At 39.8% G+C, this 21,097-nt stretch overlaps 1 protein-coding gene across 1 annotated transcript in view; it reads right to left on the reverse strand.

Moving 5' to 3' along the window:
- Positions 1 to 2,308: 2,308 nt before the first annotated feature.
- Positions 2,309 to 21,097, reverse strand: part of Fat4 (FAT atypical cadherin 4) — a 132,536-nt gene continuing 113,747 nt past the window's right edge. Inside the window, 7 exon segments of the mRNA XM_051185696.1 lie at positions 2,309 to 5,293; positions 7,370 to 7,631; positions 12,395 to 12,612; positions 14,139 to 14,263; positions 15,465 to 15,644; positions 16,411 to 16,496; positions 17,374 to 17,681. Coding sequence (XP_051041653.1) covers positions 3,432 to 5,293; positions 7,370 to 7,631; positions 12,395 to 12,612; positions 14,139 to 14,263; positions 15,465 to 15,644; positions 16,411 to 16,496; positions 17,374 to 17,681 — 3,041 coding nt within the window. The 3' untranslated portion in view covers positions 2,309 to 3,431.

The following is a 21,097-nucleotide window of genomic DNA, read 5'->3' on the forward strand; positions in this document are numbered from 1 at the left end:
AAAAACAAAACAAAACAAAAACAAACAAAAATTCTAACGTCTCACAGATTTATTTTGCCACATTGTTAAACTCAAGTAAAATAAAATGCATGCCTGTATGTGATGTCATCGATTTGTTCTTTGATGGAATGTCTGGAGGGAATAAAGTTTCTTTGTGATGCATTTTATTTTTTCTTATAAATAAAATATTTATGAAGTCCATGACTTTCAATAGTGTGAGGACTCTGTTTCCCATTAGCCTTGTTGTTCATAAGCATTTTCATAACAACATGTAGCTGGGGAACTGTGCTCCAGGCTCTTCTCATTCTCCATTTTAAAAATGGTTTTAATTTATCTTAATGAGCTATCGATAAATCAGCTAACTTAGAAAATTCCAGAAACAACCTTGAAAGCCACAGAGGTCTTCTCCCCAGAACACAGCCCTAGGAGCTCTAGAGCTTTGCTTGTGGCATGAGAACCTGGTAACTGGCTCTATTCCTGGCTGGCATTAGAAACACCTTCCCTCTCTCCTGCCTCTTCACCCTTCCCTTTTCCCCCTCCCACTCTGGATGGGGGAGTTAAGGTTCATCTTGAAAATAAATAAAAATACTTGGCTGAGAGACACAGGAGAGCTAAAGGAGCAGCCATATTCCAGGAAAGCCAGTGAGCCTTTCATGGTTTATATAAAACTCCAAGGTTGTGATTTTATGTGTGAACATTCATGATCAACCATTGATTTTACTGAGATTGTTACCTTGCCAAATGGCCCATCATATTCCCCTGACAGTATATTCCTGATACTTTGTGACTTTGGGAAGTTGATATAGATTCTATGTGAGACTTAATTACACATAGATCTGATTTTCCTTGCAGTAAACCCTGCCCATGCTTCAGAGGAGAAAAACTAAAAGAAGAAAATACTGAAAATTTTCTTGTAAGAGTGCCACTTGCCCTAATCTAGGATCAGTCTAGAGGGCAGTAAGAATTAAAGCTCCCTAGGGTTCTTCAACACCCAGCTCTCTGCCCTAAACCCTTAGCTGTGATCTTGTTTGCTAGTTTACTTTCAGCTCTGTCTGAATTAGCGTTTGTGACCTTAAGCACTTAGATGCTTCAGAATTTCCTCTGTTCTGCATTAAACAAAAGCATGAATGCATCCCCATATTTGGTGAATAAACCTGAAAAAGCTAAGACTCAAGGGGAAATGCTAGAACAGTATAACCATCACAGGTGACCCAAACAGATGAATCAGATTAGCATCTGATACCATGGTTTAAATCACATTAAATTACTATCATAATTTAGATTCTAATTCACATTTTACTTCTTATCCTGAAACAAAAATAATAATCCCAACATTTTTAAATGCCAGAAAGAAATTCAGGATATGTGGCAATTTGGCTGTTTTAATTTAAGATTTCATTTATATTGTAAAATCCTTCAGCCAGGATTTCTAAATCTTCTTCGAATCCCCCATGACAGCGGCCCTTACCAGCAGGAAGTAGTTTGGAAAGAACGATGCCCAAATTCCCAAATATTGTCTATAAATGTTTGTTTTCATTTAAATGGACTTGGTTATATAAAATAAATAAATAAATATAAAAAAAATCCTTCAGCTGTGTGCTGATGGCTGGTGTTAAAGAATCTTCTCAACAAATACAAGGTTTGAGGAAGATATTTCATTCTAAAATGGTCTGGGATGGAGCAAGTTCATTAAAAATGCTCTCTGGCTCTTTGTAAACAAATAGGTCCTGTTGGGTGCCACTCTCTTTGGAATCAGATTGCTTTCTTAATTCTAAAAAATGCCTTGACTACAATAGCATGCACGTTTCAGAGACACTCATGTGAGAGTGGTCAGTAAGTTAGAGATGGCTGCATGTAGAAGACCTTCCTTGCCATTCCTCTTACCTGCCTTGGATTAAAAAAAATACATAGATCTGAATGAATGCTTGAAGAAAACAAGAGCTAGAGATATTTCACATTTGGAGAAGCCAAAAGCCTCATCTGTCTGAAGCAGCCTCTCTTAGAGCTGATGGAAAGGACTCAGTAGTAAGTGCTTAAATGGGGCTCACAATAAAGTTATTTCTCCTGGACCAAACTAGTCTAGACTCAGCATACTGTGGGGAAGTCCCAGGACTCGGTAAGTGGGAATTCACTGGGTGCCTCTAAGATGCCTTTGTTGGCTGTTATTCACAGGTCAGATTTTTAACAGTATCTGTTGTGGCCAGTGGAAGTTCATCTTGCTATATGCCTTGCTGACAACAAGAATACCCTCAATTGCCCACATGAAAGCAGAGAAATATAGAAACTGATGTTCACCCAAGGCACAGTATTTTAAATAAATATTTTAATTCTATTGTTGGCATTTACAGGTAGAAAGCATACAGTATGTTACAGATATCAAACTGTGAAAATATGAATGTTACATAAGTAACAAATGTAAAAAAAGGCATTTTCTTACCTTCCCTGAAAGCAAGAAAAGTTTCCGGCATAGGAAAATATCAGTATCAAAAACACAGCTCAGGTGTAAAAAAAAAAAAAAAAAAGTTTTACACAGTATTAAAAAATGATCTACAAAAGGACAGAAAGTAAGAAACATTGCAATCTGACTTTATATAAATTATAAAAACTGGGTACTTGGGGTAAATGTTGAATGGCTAGAAAATAAAGTCAATTAGGGCCTGCTTAGGTCAATTTGTTACATGTTAAAAGCATAGAACTTTTTTTTTCAATAAATAACTTTTAAAAAACTGTCTCTTAGAAGTACGCTGAGAACATTATTCCTGGAAGAGGAAGGTGAGAGTGTTCTGGGGACAGTATATGGTCATCTTGTTCTTCGTGGAAGCCTGAGGTAAGTCAGGAGACCATGACTGTTTGCACAAAGACACACAAGTGTCAACACAGTTTGTAACAAGCTTTAAAGTGCTGAACAAAATGACTTAATCTTAGTACCCACCGTCATGTAAAACAAGCCCTTAGCATGTTTGAGCAACGTCACCTATGAACCTATATGTTGGAAGAGTGCTAATGTTCATCCTGAGGATGGGACGAGTTCCTTCCTGCCCTTGCACCAATTGGTTCAATATAAGCAATCTTGCAATGTAAAACACAACCATAACGCTACAATGGAAACGAGCACACCCCACTGTGAAAGCACAAGCTTATGTCTGCAACTGTAATGGTATTAATTGTAAAAAACCACAAACCAAACACAAAGCAAAACTTCCCAATGTTGCATGCCCCCCAAACTCATCACAAACACAACGCATGCAGGAGGACCGTTCCGCCAAGCACATTTAAATTAAAGAGTCCTTTGGAGTCTATGTGAGCAGCTTTGTGGTTAATTTTAAATGTGTCCCACGGCCACCGGTCTGTACTAGCCAGTTATACAAAGATGGCCCACGCTAGTGGGGAGCCACATATTGCTTTGAATGTTTCTTGCCCACACTTACACCTCACACATACTGTTCGGCCTCCCCATCTTTGGGGACTGGTTTAGCTGTCCCACTTTTACCATCTTCATTGCCGGCTGCTTTTTCTGGGAGAGAGGCCAGATCTTTGAAGACATCCACATAGTGGCCAAAGCCCGGACCCCAGTTCAAAAGGTTGTCCCAGTTGAAGTTGCCTGCCTGCTGTCCCAGCTTCAGGGTGCTGTCTGCAGCCCCAGAGGTTGCTGCAGGGGTACCGACTGGTCCCCCTTCAGCCCTGCGTCCATGGTACCTTCTGGGTTTCAGTCTGGCTCCGTAATTATCTTCATCATCTGCATCAGATTCGTTGACTTGAGACAACTTGGGCATCCTGGAGGTATAGACCATGGGCTTCTCCCTATCATATTCCATTTCTGAACATGTGAAGGAATCATGGGAGTCACTGTCAGAAGAGGATTCTGGGGCCGGGATGCCATCTGCTGGGTTCCTGGTTCTGGACAGGGGCCTTCTGCAGTCTTCCTCAGAAGAAGACCTCCCATGGTCTGCACTGCAGATGCTGGGGTTTCTAGGACGAGGGGTGTTGAGCCTTTCTACCTCCTCAATGGAGAGTCCCACGGGAGGAGAAGATTCTAGAGGGATCTGTGCTATGGGCTGCTTGAGGCGACTCCCAGGTCTCGAGCCGTGTGATGCCATGGCCTGGGGACTCTTACTTCTCCTTCCCAGCCTGGTGGCATAGTTGAACATACCAGGCTGGCAGGGGTCCCCGTGCATCTCCAGCGTACCCCCATCTCGCAAAGGAAGATGCAGTTCCCGAGCAGGGCTGCTCCTGTAGAAAGCAGATGGTTTGGAGAAAGGAGCTGGGCTGTGCCTGGACAGGGGGTTGGGAGTGGGGCAGGCTGAGTGACTGAGAGAGCTGCTTCTTAACGCCTGGCCGTATGAAGAAGGCTGGTAGGTCAGACTGCTTGCTCCCAGGGGCATGGGGGACTGCCTGGCAAAGCCCAAGGGGCTGTGCCTCTGGATGGAAAATTTAGGCGTGTGGCTTCGGAATTGTTTGTAGTGCTGGATGATGTCTGCATCTGATGGTGCGATGCTGCTGGCGTTGTCAATGTCATAGTGCTCAATCTCCTGCTCTGGGGAAGCCAGTGGGGCACTGGGGATAGTCTCTGAGTTGTGGGGAATGTCAGTCTCATCGAATATTAGGTAGGGATTCTCTCGCTCAATGATGTCAGGCTTGGGATTCCCCTCAGGCTGCTTCCTGACTGCCAGATCATCCCCGTAGGGTGGGATGTTGTCGGGATCATCAAAAGCCACATTCTCGCTGCCCTTTTTCTTCTTCTCCTTTGGCTTTTTCTCCTCTTTGGGGTTTTTGGCGACCTTTCCCCTACACTGGTTGCATAGAATCAAGCTGAGGACCAGCAATGCCAGGGCTGTGGCACAGCTGCCTACGATGGCAGGCACAGCCCATAGAGGTAAGGAGATCTCATCTGGGCCCTCAGTCTGGACACACACATATCCTCCTGGACTTCCAGCCTTGCACACCTTCCCCTGAGGACAGAGAACACCAAGGCAGGCCACCACTGTCTCACAGGTCCTCCCTGTGTGTGATTCCGGACAGCTGCATGTATAGCCAGAGAGCAGGCCTGGCTCACAGCTGCCTCCGTTCTGACACGGGTGAGATGCACAGTCTCCAGGAGGGACACATTTGTAGGCATACCACTGGTTGATGCACAAAAGGTCGCCCCAGCAGGGGTTGCTGGCACAGATGTTGGGACCACGACAGCCAATCTTCACTGAAGGGTCAGTTTTGGAGATGGAAGCCAGGCTGTGCTTCCCACTGAAGGGGAGGCTCTCTCCACCATAGAGCACAGAGGCAATACAGCCATTGAAACCTGTGAGAGGGAGATACAGTAAGAGTTGCTTTAGTAAAAAAAGCAACAATTTCACCTCTGAGTAATGAGATCTGAAGAAGTGAAGACCCACAACCCCTCAGTACCGTCCCCAACCATGCTGCACTCTAAGATGGTGAACGCATCAGGAGCCATGGAGCGGGGAGAAATGGAAGGTTTCTGAATGTCGCTGCAGCCAGGATTGTCTTGATTTCTCTCTCTCTATCTCTCTTTCCATCTATTTAATGATTCATTCGTTTGATTCTTATAGGCTACAGACCAAGAGTTATTTAGAGACGAAACTTACTTTATGAACAACAGAAAAAGCAAAATAGAGGCCAATTGCTTCAACTGCAAGACCATGGAGTGTATAATCACAGATTGTATGCCCGCCAAAGTGACTGGTATGGGCCCTTGTGGATCAAAAGAAAATATTGACCACTACAATATTTTGGGGTATCCGGGATGAGGGGAGGTAACTGTGGCAGCCACACTATAAATGGTCATGATGCAGGAGACAGAAAACAAAAATATCCCAAGGAGTTTGTTAGTAGTGCACAGTAATGACAGAAAGAACTAAGAAATCCTTCACTGGGTTTGAACGCACTGATGTCACAAAGTGTCTACCTGAAGGGACAAGAATTTACTTTGACTAACAGACCAGCAGAATCTACACCGTCTTGATTTCTTACAAAATCTAAATAGACTGTACTTATGTACTTCTGGCCTGGAATTTAATTCTTATGCATTTTTATATCATCTGTGACACATTTTGTATTTACCTCTCATTTGACACACCTTCCCATTCTAGTAACATTTATCAGAATGATTTATTCTTTCCAGAAATTCCTAGGATATTGATTTTTGATTCTGCATCCCTTGATTATGACTTCCTGTCCTCTATGTGATTCCTTTATGACATTTTTTTATTCTTTGAAAATTCCACACATTTGTGCTAACTCATTTTTCTTTGCATAGCTCTCCCCTTTTTGAACTACTCCTGGCTAGACCCCAGACTTCCTACACAATCTCACACCCACCAACACTCCACTTACTTGGTAATGACATCTCTAGCCTGGATCTACCCTGAGTCAGGTCATCCACTCAATGCCCTTTCAAAGGTGCTTCAAACCCATATGTTCCACAGCAAACTACATGCTTCCATGAGATAAGCAGTTTTCTTTCTTGGTGGTACTACTGTTTGAGATGAAAACTCATAAGTCTCCCTGATCTTTACTGAAAATGGCCTCCACAACAAGTTGGGTCTGTCATTTTTGACTTCACTCTTTGGCCATTCCATTAGAATGCAAACAAACCCTTCTACTGCATTCCAGATACTGACAGCTAACACCTGGGTCTTGGAACTCCTCCCCTGTTCATACTCAGAGGCAGCCTGAAAGATCTTCTATACTACTGCATGTTTAAAATTAAAATTTTAATTACTCCTTATTGTTCTCCAAGTGGAATAAATGCATTCACACTTTCCAAATAGATCACTGTATTTTATTCTCCAGCTTCCTTGACTGCCTCACTCTAGCTGCCCATGAGCTGTTCCCTGGCTTGGCCTCTCTTGTTAACATTTTCTATCAATTAAATGTTCTTATACTCTCATGCTTCTCCTAGGTTAAGAACACATGGGATTATCCATTTTCCTTTGTATCACTGATCTAAATTAGTATCTATACCCTGTGAGCACCTGAGTGATATTGGTTATCCCTGTCTCCTGAGTTACCTGAGGAGACTGGCTTTGACAAACACAGGACTGAACAGACAAAGGCCTTGAGAACAAGCAAAGCATCAGAGCATCACAAGCTTAAATCAGATCTCAGCAGTACACACAAAAGCATTTAGTGGAAGCCACAGTGCCCCTAATCACAATCTCTCCAAAGACAGTTACATTAATTAGAAGATTCATAATCACCAGTATCAGAAATCCAACTACTCTTGTTAAAACTGCACTGTGATAAAATGACTCTGTGGAAGGGAGTCATATACAATAAATTGGACTTTAACCATCATGTCCTGTTTGCCACCAAGATCACCGACATTTTGGGGAGCAGATTTTCCTGAGGCATTTACCTGTCTGAGCATCCCGATGGGCTTGGTTAGGTGGGATTCCTCCAAGAGATATGGTAAGCACTTCGAGACCACCAAAGTCCTGTGTGAGGTGGGCGATATCTCTGTTGTATATTCTGTCTACAGACAGCATGGTGGTGCTTCCGTTCTTTGAGATCCGGAAGGTGTGCCAGTGGCCATCTGCAATGTACGCTTCTGCTATGCTTCTCTCCACTTTCCCAGCAACACCCGCATCTGATGTAAAGTGCACTTTGCCATTCTTAATCTGTAAGATGCATTAGAAACAATGCACAGATTAAACATGATATCCTTAAATAAAAAATAATTTATTTAAAATATTGAACACTCTAAAGGAGCTGGAATAGAAAGGAGTCTGTAGTGTTATAACAAACTCACATATATCATCATGGTGATTTTAGACAACATGGTTGCTTATTTACTAATTCTGACAGTTTCTAATTTTATATGTAGTTACTTGAGGAGGCATATAAATTTCCAGAACAAAACTGAAATGTTGTAATAGCTAGGTATCCTAAATAATTGACACTAATTGTGATTATTTGTATTTCAAGGGCAGAGGAGAAGTATGTTAAATCACTAAGTTTAATAAAAAAAGACTAGACTAGTTAAAAGACAAACAACAACAAAAATGCAAAACCAAAAGGTGAAAGGGAAGCTACAAAGGCAGAGCAGTTGGAAAAACAATGACAAAAGTAGCTTTTCCTTCCTATGCTCCAGCACTGGAGTTTTAGACAAAAGCTCCATTTTGGTCTCATTATTTCATTCTCAAGATGGAATACCATAAAGTAACAAGGAGATTTGGCCAAGACTTCACTACAGCTGTCTTTTCTATTTATCTAAAGGAATTTGATTTCTTTCAGTTCACCCAGTAGAATACTAGGTAACAGGACACTCCAGTTTCCAACTTGCAAGTTTCCAGTATTATGAGCTGACCCTTCAGAAAATGAATAATTTGTAAGCAAGATGAGCCCCTGCGTCAGAGAGCACATTCCCATCCCTGCTGCCAGATAGCACTGCTGTCCAGGCACAGAGATGAAGTGTCCTAGGAGCGAACAAAGGGAAAGCAGGGGTCAGTTTCATGTGTCATTCTCCTTCAGCTCAGACTTGATGTCTATATGCAAGAAGCACTTCCAGAAGAACTGAATATCAGTTCATTTGTGCTTTGTGGAGAAGTCATGTAACAAAGTTGCATAAGCAATCATGTATTAATATAGTAATATGATATTTTCAGATTAAAAATATTGTTCATAGGCTGGGAGATAGCTCAGGACTTCCTCAGTTCAAGTCCCCAACATCCACATCAAAGCTGGGTACAGCCATGTGCTCCTATATCCCCAGCATTGAAGGACAGAAGTAGAGATCTTGTGAGCTTTCTTGCTGGGCAGGTTGGCAATATGTGAGGCTTCCTGTTCAGTAAGATACCTACCCAGGACAATAGGGCAGTGAACAGCGGGAGACTGGAGATGCCTTGCTATGGCCACCCCAACATGTGCATCCACCACAGACTCACAAACTGCATACATATGTGATTCCTATGTATATGTAAATTAAATTATCACAGCAGAGCTGTTCTAGGACTGTCCCCTCAATTCTAACTAATCCCTGATGCGCTCAAATTACCCAGGATCTCCTTCACACGACGAATTTACTCATTGTCCCTATCATGAACACTGGTGTGTATGTGTGTGTGTGTGTGTGTGTGTGAGAGAGAGAGAGAGAGAGAGAGAGAGAGAGAGAGAGAGAGAGCTGGGGAGAGGAAGGGAAGGGGAAGGATGGAGGGATAGAAGAAGGGGAAGATGGAGGAGGGGAGAAAGGGAGGGACAAAGACAGGTAGGTGAGAAAGGAAGAAGAGGAGGGAGAGGTGATGAGAGAGGTGAGGAAGTGGAGGAGGGAAGCAGGAAGAGAGAGTTCAATAAATGGAGAGTTTAAGAAAGAAATGCTAAGAAGATGAGCCAGAAGAAACAGCACCAAAGCTCCTGGGCAGCTGTCCGCTGACACTAGAAGAACACATTCTTTTTTTATTAGTATTATTATTATTATTATTATTATTATTATTATTATTACTCTAATATATCTTTATACTCCCTTAAAAGTCACTGCATGCTGTCTTTACTTTAACCTGACCAAGAACAAATGATTATATTCAGGTAAAGGAATAGGCTGCTTTAATTTTTTTTTTTTTTTTTTTTTTTTGCTTCTAAAAAAGATTTTTTATTCTTTATTTTGAGCTTTATATTTTTTAACTTAATGAGAAATAATCTTGATTTACATATCAATCCCAGTTCCTTCTCCTTCCACTCCTCCCCTGCTCCCCTGCTCTGCCCCCACTAGCCCTCTATCCCATCCCCTTTCTGCTCCCCAGGAAGGGTGAGGCCTTCCATGGGGAGTCTTCAAAGTCTGTCACATAATTTGGAGCAGGGCCTAGGCCCTCCCCTTGAGTCTAGGCAAAGGGAGTATCTTTCTATGGGGAATGAGCTCCCAAAGTTCATTCGTATACTACGGATAAATACTGACCCACTACCAGAGGCCCCATAAACTGCCCAGACCTCCTCACTGACACCCACATTCAGGGGGTCTGGGTCAGTCCTATACTGGTTTCCCAGCTATCACTCTGATGTGCATGAGCTCTCCCTTGTTCGGGTCAGCTGTTTCTGTGGAATTCTCCAGCCTGGTCTTGACCCCTTTGCTCATCAATAGAGTAATGAAAACAAGAAAGACACATGAAAGAACACATTCTGTCCACACCTTCCTCAACCACACTCCAGCAAACCCAGGCATCTCCTCCCCATCACCGCTGCTTCCTGAGTCAGTCTTGTTCTCTTTACTGGCTGCTTTCCCCTTTTCTACCTATTTTACCTGCCACTTAACAATTTTCTCACTAATATCATGGCCTCTAATCATTGGCTATTTTGCCTAATTCTTTTTTTTTAGCTCTGTGACACCATGTTGAGGAGGTGCAAGCAACCATCCTGTTTAACTTCCCAGTAACAAAGACAGGTGGCATCACCGAGATGCTTCCTTTTGGAAGCTTTCACTCTTAAAACATGTAGCATGTTGACCAGATTTCTTGGTTGAAGAAGGCAAACAGCAGTGTGTCATATGTCATTTAAATGACATAAGAACTTGGAGACAGCTTAATAGATAAGCTTAATAGACAGTTTAAAAGATAAGACTTTACTGTGGCCTCTCAGAATGAAGGAGAGGCCACTCAGGCGTCCCGTCTCAGCAGGGAGTAGTATTCTGGGCAGTTGAACTCATTGTCATTAAGTTACAGCTCTCTCTGTAACTTATGCCTTAATTGCTTCTAATTTGCTTTTCAATAGCAATTATCAAGAGCAAATTTGAACACACTTCAAATAGTTCTCTGTTTCTCAGTTATATTAATTGGGGAACTGGGATATTAGTCTAACTAATGAAGGCAAAGTGAAAATTTGAAGATGTCCCAGTAGGAAACCAGGACTCTGTCTCAAATTCATCACTGACTGACATTTCTGCCCACATGTTTAGGGTACTGTATGTTATAGGATGTTCAGCTCTGATCGATCTCTAGCAACTACATAGTGGTATAACATCCTCATCCCTCCAATAAAAGAAAAATAAAATCTCCAAACATTGTCAAATGATCTTAGGAGGTAAAAAAAAAATCTCCATCTAGAAACAAATGGGCTAAGGAAGGTACAAGCAGATCATCAGAAAAGGCACAGAGAGACAATTGCACAGAAAAATCTAGAAAATGAAAACCTAAAAATTAGGGATGAACTTTATTTTTAATGTAATTTGTGACTGAAATCAAGTAATAGCTAATTCTGTTCTGTGTATTTCAAAATACTGATAGGAAAAATAAACCAGTAAATCATAGGTTTTTTTTTTCTTAAGAATTTACTAAAATGAATACAAAAAAAACTTCAATAGAAGTATAAAACACAGAATGAGCTTATGGAACAGTTGATGAAACCAAACAAAAGATCTCCTGAGAAAATTGGTGCTAATGTCTGTCTATGAACGAAGGTGGCTATCATTTCAGACTCTCAGAAGGTCACAGAAGGTAGGCAAAGAATGGCTCGTGGCTCATGAATAACTGCCTTTGACTTCTACATACAGAGAGGGAAAGTAAAAGCCCATGGAGAAATCCACCCTTCTTGTTGAATAGGATTGTTAAATTTTTGTTTGAATTTTTGATTTTATTTAAAGTGGACAGGCAGATGGTTCAGTGTGTAGAGTGCTTGCTGTACAGGTGTGAAGACTTGAGTCCAGATCCCCAGCACACATGTCAATAGCTGCAATGAGTCAAACGGGTCTCAAAAGCACACTGGTCAGCCTATGCTGGAAAGCAGACATGAGAGCTCCAGATGCAAAGAGAGACCCTGCTTAAAAGGAATAAGGTAGAGGGAGGCACTTCATGTCCTCTTCTAGTCTCCATTCTCTGTCTCTAGGACTAAGGATGCATCCCTCCATAGGACTCTGAATACCTTTCTCCCTCTGGCCACTAAAAATATCTGGAAACATGAAAAGAAATTTTACTCACAATAAATACCAAAACCATTTAGCTCTGTAGATTTTACCTAGGTAATGAACAGGATGCATATTTGAGGATAAAGTCAGATAATTTCTAAGTATCCAAGTCTTACCATTTAACCTATATTATCAGTGTTCAATATAATTCTTGGTAAAAGTAATTCTCCATTATCAAGGACCATTCTTTTCATGCTTTATTTTGCTTGCATTAGAACAAAAAGCAGACTTGACTACTTTTCTGTGCTGGCCTGCCTGGAAATGGCTACTACTGTAAAACAAGACAAGCATGTTTAGAAACTGGCCATCTCAGATCTTTATTACTGTGGCCCAAGCCCCAGTGACATTGAGGGCAGATGGTGCTGGATCACTGCCATGCTATGGTCAGAACTCTAAGGCTGGAAAGTAAAGGACAGAACTTGTGGGAGAAGCAACTGCTGCTGCCCCAGAGCAGATAGGGCTCTTCAAGTGGGTCAGCATGGCCTCCCCTCTCACCTTCACTGTTGTGTAATTGCTGCTTTCCTGGATATGGATTAAAATGCCATTTTCACTACGAGTCCTGAATTTTACTTCCAGACTATTGACACCAAAAGGCTCCAACATGACGTCCCGTATACTCTGTGTCAGCAAGTATTCCCGCTTCTGGCTCTGGCTCATGTGGTAGTCCAGGCGTCCTTTGCCTTCTAGTGACAAGGCCGTGTCTGGAGTGACCGCTGAAAACCAAGAATAAAGGGGGAAATTGGAAGACTTTCACTAGACTTTTTTAGAGCATTTTTCAGAGTGGCAAAAGGTATTAAAAAATGACAAAAGTTCATGCTTCTGAAAATACTGTCCCTGGTCCTACTCTGAGAAAATAATTTCCATTTGTGAATAATTATGCAGATGTACTGCCAATGGTTTAGTCCTTTTGGATCTATGAAACATAAAATCCATGATGACAATCATTAATCACTTGGGGAACTTGTCATCCAATCTCCTTGCTATGGGACAGAAAGCTTGGACATGGAAGACACAGCCAACTGCTAAAATGCACAACTCAAAACTTGAACCAATTTCAATGCATTCCTGAAATTATTAAGCAAATATGTTTTTCTAGTTGGGAACCTTTGGATCTTTAGTCTTTAGTCCCTCTAGTTTCTGATTTTTAGAAATATGGATCCCCCAAAAGTGTTCAGTCTAAGATTGTTAGTTATAACTCTCTCTCCTCCCTGGAGCCATCACCATGGATAGTTCATTATTAGATGCCAGTCCAAAAGTAGTATGTTTACATCACCATAACCAATAGCAAACCTCATGAAGCAAAACTGAGTAAATAGAATCAGTTAAGTCTTCCTGGGTGTTACACTCTAAACAGATACATAGTATAACTTGCAGAATTATGTCTAGATTTACAAAAAGAAGTCTCAGAGCAGTTCATTAAAGAAATACTATGTGGCATCTATAGCCAAGCTACTAAGATATATCTATGTTGTCTGCCTCTGAGATCTTTTGGATTATATTACATTCCAATGTTATGTCTCATTTCTTTTCATTTTCCTAATAAAATAGCAACAAATATTTGAAAAAGTCATCAGGTGCTAGTGGCTGAATTAAGCAGTAATCATTCATTTCAAAATAAAGCAATTCTCATAGAAGTGGCCCCAGGGCACAAGGTACAATAGAATACCCAGCTTTGAGTTAGAGAGCAAGTCTCTACTGAAGGCTTGAATATCACTGATGTCTTGATCACCATAAGACTGGGGTTTAAATGGATGTCATTAATAAGAAGACTGAAATAGGGCTGTTCAAAAGCAACTTAAAATAAACTGTTACTTTTATTTTAATACTTTAATACCATGCCAAGTTTGAAGCTGTTTTATCCTGTGATACTGTAAATTTTATCTGCCAAATATAAAAATCTGACCAGAGAAATACTACCCAACAGTAGGCAATATTTTTCTAAAACCTGAGTATATTTGCTGACTTTAAATTTCCTAACTATACAATATGTGACATAAAACAACCCAGTGATATGCTCTTAGGAGAAACTAACATTAGTTAAGATCCAATTCTTTGAGAGAATGCTACTCTTCTTCAGGTTAAAAGCCAATTTGCAACTGTCATTGTATTTCACCCCATTAGGCACTCTTAATATTTGCCATGTTGGAGTCAAACAAAACACAGTATCAAATTTAGGTGCATCTATTTACACTTTCTGGGGATGTGAAGGCATCCCATGAATGTGAAAATGGTGACCTACATTTCTCACAGTACTTCCCAGTCAGGCCCTCTGTGCACTGACACTGCTGCCATGACCAAAAGTCCACACATGTTCCACCGTGTTGGCAAGGGTTGCGAGCACACGTGCCTTCTAGTCTAGGACACCTGGAAGAGAGTCACAGAAAAGACAGGTAAAGCAACAAAGTGGAAGACGGAAATTTGACTTGAATCAGTCTAAGACCATCAATATGCTTAATCTCAGGTTTACAATATAGGAAGGGACTTGCCCCAGCTACTCTACAGCAATTAATGACACAGAAATCTCATACATAGTCTACCTCATACCAAAAGACAAGTGTAGTGATATATTATTTATGATCTAATATCGATTACCTGAAGTGTCAGAAAGGAAATCCAGCCACACTAGTTAGCTGTAGAAGTTAGATAGTGGTGGCATACACCTTTAATCCCAGGACTCAGGAGACAGCAGAGTTCAATGACCCCTGATCTACACAAGAGTAAAGACTAACAGAGGTCATGCCTTTGATCACAGCACTTTGGATCACATGTCTTTAATCCCAGCACTAGGGAGATGGTCACAGGAGGATATAGCTGGGCAGAGGAAGGGATATAAGGAGGAGGAATCAGGAATTTGGAACTTTTGCCTCTAGGGATTTATGGAGACAGGATTGCCATTTCAGCTTGGTAGAGGTAAGATCTACTGGCTTTGTTTCTCTCATTTTCAGCTTGAAGCTTGAACCTCAATATCAGTCACTGGATGTTTTATTTTTCATGCTATAGACAAAGCTAAAAAGAATATCTTATACAGTGACAACCATTGCTGTCTCCATAAGGCCACAATGATAGAGAAATCCTTGATTAACGTGGTCCAGGGTTATATGTGAAGTCCTACTGTGAACTAGGAACACTGGGTGTGGGAAACAGCAGGGACACAGTGATCAGAAAGAGGGTTTAGACAAATTACAGCTTAGGCCACACCACGAAAGTTCTGTCAGTCACCTAAGGCCTCAATCTGTCTTTGAGTGGTCGGTATCTATGTTTGCATTTTTTAATGGTAAGAAATAAAATCTTGCTGGGCAGTGGTAGCTCATGCTTTTAATCCCAGCACTTTGGAAGTAGAGGCAGGATAATCTCTGTTCTGAGGCCAGTCTGGTCTACAGAAAGAGTCCCTGGACATCCAGGACTACACAGAGAAACCCAACATTGAAAAAACAAACAAACAAAAAATAGGTAGATGATGATGAAGATAAATAGATGAATGATAGATAGGTAGGTAAATAGATGATAAATGACAGATATGTGATAGAAAATAGATAGATAGATTAAATAAAGAAAAAAGTCTTACTGATCAAGAATGCCTTGTGCTGCAAGAGACTGGCTAGGCTCCAGGGGACGCCCATTGACGGCAAACTCCATTACACAGCCCACAAAGTCATGGCTCTCCACCTGCCCCCTCCTCTGAAGGATTGGCTCTAGGGACCTGATTCCTCCAACAGTGACTCGATTTGGCTGAACATCAAGAGTCCTATGTGAACACAAAAGGGTAAATATCTCAAAAACAACAGAAGCCATTTCTATCAATTACTTTGCTCTCCCAAAATGAGCATCTACGTCAACCCTGAGCCTAAAGCAGGTGTTCCCACTATTGCTTGGTTTTCATATTACAAAGACAGTGAAGCTTATGAAATTCTTTTTTTTTTTCAACTATCCAATTGAATGCACATGGCAATTTTGCCAGCAAAAATGAACAGAAGACCAAATGACCAGAAGCCAAGACTGTTATTTCTACAGGTTCTGAGGTTCTTTAAGGCCATGGCAAGCCCTGAAGCATGTGGATAAAAACAGTGACTGGGGATAACTGTGCATCTCCACTTCTCATTCCTGACAAAACCCCTTCTGCTTTTGATTAGCCAATGCTGCAATTCAGCTTGAAGCACTAATAGGAAAGATGCATCAATTACCATACAAACTAGAAGAGGATGTGCCTGAATGAGTGTTGGTCAATCCCTATACTCTCACAGATCTCAGGAAGCACAAAAGCATCTCACTCAAGAAAACTAAGCAGTTATGCCTACAGTAGACTCTGCTTCCCTTGGTTTTCTCCCTTATTCTATCACTTTGTGACTTTTTAAGCCAACATTAAAATAACATTTCACTGACATTAATTAACTTTATAGTAGAAATATTTCTTTGAGGGAGTATATGATCTTTCAGTATGGAGAATGACTACTTATAGCTTTTGAAAATCATAACTGTATTAATGATAAGAACAGAGGTATGATTTTACTCACCAGTCATCTGAAGCTGCCACATTACTGACAGTGCAGTAGCCTGGCTCCTGGGTCTCAGAGCAAGAGTCCACAGTTAAAGAAGCTGCCTGTAAGCAAGAGTGGGGACAATCACCTCATGCCTTCTGATGACATCAGCCTCCCCAGGAGACACTCCCAGCACTGCTTTCATGTGGGGATGATTGCACTTATCATTACTATGCTTTCCAACACATCCCATAACTTGCTTCACATACTAAGTTGTGGGCACAGGTTTCCTTGGTATCTCTAATTCTAATTGTCTTCACATATCAGAGGGATGGGGCCGCTTCACAATTGTCCTCTCCTTGTGCCTCATTTGAAGATAATTAAGAAGCCATTAATCTTTCATAAAAATCTACCCGATTATCATAATAAATCTTTCAATTTCTTTTCAAAATACTGATTCTATCTCCATATTTACAAAAAGACAATGAAAATATGTCATATATACTGTAATACAAGGCAATTTATGTTTTAAACATTTTTTTCCTTTTTATTGGAAATAATTATTTTCATACAATCCACTCTGATCATGGTTTCCCCTCACTCATCTCCTTGTTTAAAAAAAAAAAAAAAAAAAACGTACAAACATCAGAAAGAATTGGTCAATATATTGTGATAGAAACTAAATCTCATCTTTTTTTCTAAGTTTCAACCCCCTTTGTCTTTACATTGTTTCTTCACTTAGGGCAATGAAATTCTAGACAGAGAGTAGTTATTTTGAAAATAGTTCTAAGTTGCCTTTAAAATCCCTGAAAAGTATGGGCTGCTAATGCATAGACTATTCACTTCTTATCCTTCATTTTTCTTGAGACAACAAAATAGTTATCACACAATAAACACACATCATGTCCTTTAATGTGAACATCTGTGCATGCTTCCCAGGAGGGCTGACTAACTGCTGCAGAGCAGTGAAGGGAGTCTGGGGGAAGAGGGAGGACTCACCATTCCTGCTCGCCGTGCAATCACAGTGTGGAATTTTCCATCCGACACCTTCTTCATAGTGGTCAGTTTGTAAGTCCCGCTGCCCAGATTATAGGAGAATCTGAGTCTTTCTTCTGCAATTTCCAGTGCCAGGAACTCTGCCCGTTCTCCCGTCTGGTTGTCATAGTTATAAAGCAATAACGCATGACTTTTGATAGTGGCAAACTTGACATAAATATAGTTGTTGTTGGGGTCCAGGCTAGGAAATTCCATATATGACAGTTCCTCAAACCCATAACTGTTCAGTTCACAGTGTTTCCCAAAGACACCTGCAGAGAGAAAAAGACAGACGTGGAAGTCTAACTATGTTGCCTTCAGTTATTCTTAATGAAATATTTTCAGTTATAATAATGAATCATGCAGTTTAAAATTTCATTGTCACTTTCCCTTCCACAAGTGCTACCCAAAGTGGTTACTCTTGTACCTAAGGAAGCTCTTCACACTTGCTGTGAAGCAGGTCCTGCTCACAGAATTGCTAAAGGAAGACACAGGAAACTATATGGCTTTTGAGAGAGATGAGATGCTGATGTTGTTTGCTAAGTTAGGAATTTACCTATGTGTTCCTCAATTTTAAAATTAAACACATTGGTAAGGAATATGTTTGAAGAGAGTTCTTCCCCCAAATACTTTGAAAAATTTGTTGATGTTTATAAAATTTACTATGCTATAATATTGAACAGTAATTATATAATTTTATTATATTATTTTACTTTATTTTATGGGTGCAAAGATTCTCTATGTAGCTCAGGTTGGCCTAGAACTCACAAAGATCTGCCTGTCTTTGCCTCCTAAGAGCTGGGCTTAAAAGCATTATCACTAAGAAGGTCATGACACACAATAATAATTATAAATTTAAAACAAAATTAATTCAATTGAGGACAGTAGTCTCCTCATTTGTTTTGACTTAAAAATTATAGTCCCCAACTCGTTTTTCCAAGGTCACAAAATGAGGAAAAGATATGCTGCCTCCAACATAGAAGTCACTGTTTTAAGTTTTGTTTATTCATTAGCCATGTTACTTTATTTTATGCAGATGGATCTTTGCCTGCCTTGGTGTCTGTGCATCACTTTTATGCCTGGTACCCACCAAGCACAAAAGAGATCATCGGATGCTTTGGAAGTGGAATTACAGATGGCTGTGAGACACCAGGTGGGTTCTGGGAATGGAACATGGAAGAGCACCAGTGCTCTTAACCACTGAGCCACCCCTCCTGTTGTGAGTTTTAAACTGGCCTTGGGATGAATCACAGAAGGCTCCTTTAGAGTAATTTTGTTTTAGTGTTTCCATTTATTTGCACATTCTCTTTCCAACTTGAAAGTGAGTTTTATTGATGCAGTAAGCAAACTCCTTCTCCCCTGATGTGACTGATGATTGGAAAGTAACCTATGGCAGCAGTCAGGATTTATATTCCCCTTTGAAAAGGTTTCATTCTTTAGTTTGGATTTTGTATCTATTGTAATTGCATTGAATCAGTCTGTGAACTGCTCAGCTCAAGGAGTGAATGCCAATATTTCACAGAGTACTTACAATGGAACCACAGTCACAGAACCATGGGAAGTGGAGAAAAACTTTAAAGCCATATTCACTGATCTTACTTAACTGTTTTGGCTATATCATACTTTACATCTAATTTTTGAGATAAAATAGCCTGGAAGTTTTTGCCATGTCTACATAGATTATCTTGTCATTTTCTGTCCAGGCAGATATAAAAGTCAGTAAAATAGCTAGGAAATACGTACAATTTATTACTTGAAATCTTAAACCAAAGTTAAAAAAGAACAAATTAGAAGAATGATGTATATGTACTACAATGTATAGACAGACTTCTTATGTCATTAATTTATGTCTACCATACATTATTTACATATTATGTATTTGTATCACATACTGTTTATATAAATAAATAACAATATTCATATATTTATTAGAAATAGTTTTGCACATTATTTCTATAAGCAAAAAATAAAAAAGCTAAATAAAAAGCAAAGATAAATACTGTGTGTTTCTGTGGGTCTTTTCCTGTTACATTATAATTACTACACAAAAGAATAGCTAAAATATGAATGTAAGTGAAGTTGATATCAGGTGATAGGCCTCACATTTGTATTCACACTATATTTTTGCAAATACTCATGCATATTTTCAAATATGAAAATATTTTCTTCATTATTATTTCTGTGAAAAGGAATTTCCTGACTTAAATACAAAAAATAAATTGATCAGTCTTTAAAATTTGTCTTCCAAATGTCTGTGTGAAATAACACAGATAAAGATCAATAAAAATTATAAAACTACATTAAAGATATGTACCCCAATATCTCTTATTACAGAATACCTTATAATCATAAAATATTTAGTAATCATTTATAATATTTATAATATATAATATATGGTATACACAAACCCGTGGGATACTTTATAGGCTATTGTGTGACAGACTAGACACACATGGCCCTTGAATATGTGTGACATGTGAAATAACAAAATAACAAAATTCTGAAAACTAAAATCTCACAGGCTAAGTCATATTATAAAGCCTGAGACATGCTGGTTTTCCTAAAACATAATCTGTCTATCATCTTTCTATCTACCTACCTATGTATCTACTTATTATCTATCTATCTATAATTGTCTATTGATCATCTATCTATAAATCTATTGACCTATCATCAACCTACTTATCATCTACCCATCTATCATCTATCTACTATCATGTATCTATCTTTCAACAATCCTCTATCCTCTATCTATTTATCTACCTATCAATCATCTACCTACATGTCCATGGTCTACTTATCTATGTGTCTATGCCTAGATACATACATCTAGGAATAGAAAAATATATCAAATTTTAAAAAGAATTCTTTGGCTGATGAAACTATAAATGAAATCATTTTTTTCTAACTTCAGTACTCTAAGGAAGCTTGTGTTTGGGGTGCATTGCCACTTCCCTGTGTACCATCACTCCAAGTCTCTGAGACAGTTCCATCTGTTGCTTTTGTGTGTGTGTGTGTCACCCATGTTCAATTCAATTTGGGGAAGCAAATTACTTTTCCTTTTAATTCAGTCTGTGTAGCTTGGAGCAATGTGTTGGATAGATGGTGAATTCCAAGGCTTTTTATTTTGTTTTTCTTTCTAAATGCTTCTATGGTCAGCTGACAGTGTCTACTTTTCAACAGTGCTTTGGGGTTTTGCCTTTGGAAAAAATTTGGTGGAACCTGGACTGTCAGCTACATGTGGACTGTAATTTATAGTGCTATTATAGTTGTCTGAAGGGTGAGGGAAGGTACATTTGGATTCCAAGGTAAACCCCTTGACCACCCACCCCTATTCCGTGGGTTTTATATCAGCACCATATGGAAAACTATCTTACTGTTTGGCATTAATTGTTCTAAATATGCATACTTGCTATTGAATTGGCAAGGAATGCTAACACCATAAACATTCTGTCAGTCACTTGAAAATTATTTTCCACTTTCCATTCCAATTTATTTTTCTTTCATTCCTAAACACAAGTTAAATCATCAAGCCTGACTGGGGGATCTCAAAGAACTTGTCTTGCAGGACATCTGAGGAAATGGTTGCTTTCACATTGACAGACTTGTACTGCTTTGTGAGCAGTTTGATGAGACCCTAAAGTGTGTAATGTTGGCATGAAACCAGCAATGTCCACAGCTTGGAAGC

The sequence above is a fragment of the Phodopus roborovskii genome, unplaced genomic scaffold (genome assembly GCF_943737965.1).
Source record: "Phodopus roborovskii unplaced genomic scaffold, PHOROB, whole genome shotgun sequence".
NCBI classification, from domain to species: Eukaryota; Metazoa; Chordata; class Mammalia; order Rodentia; family Cricetidae; genus Phodopus; species Phodopus roborovskii.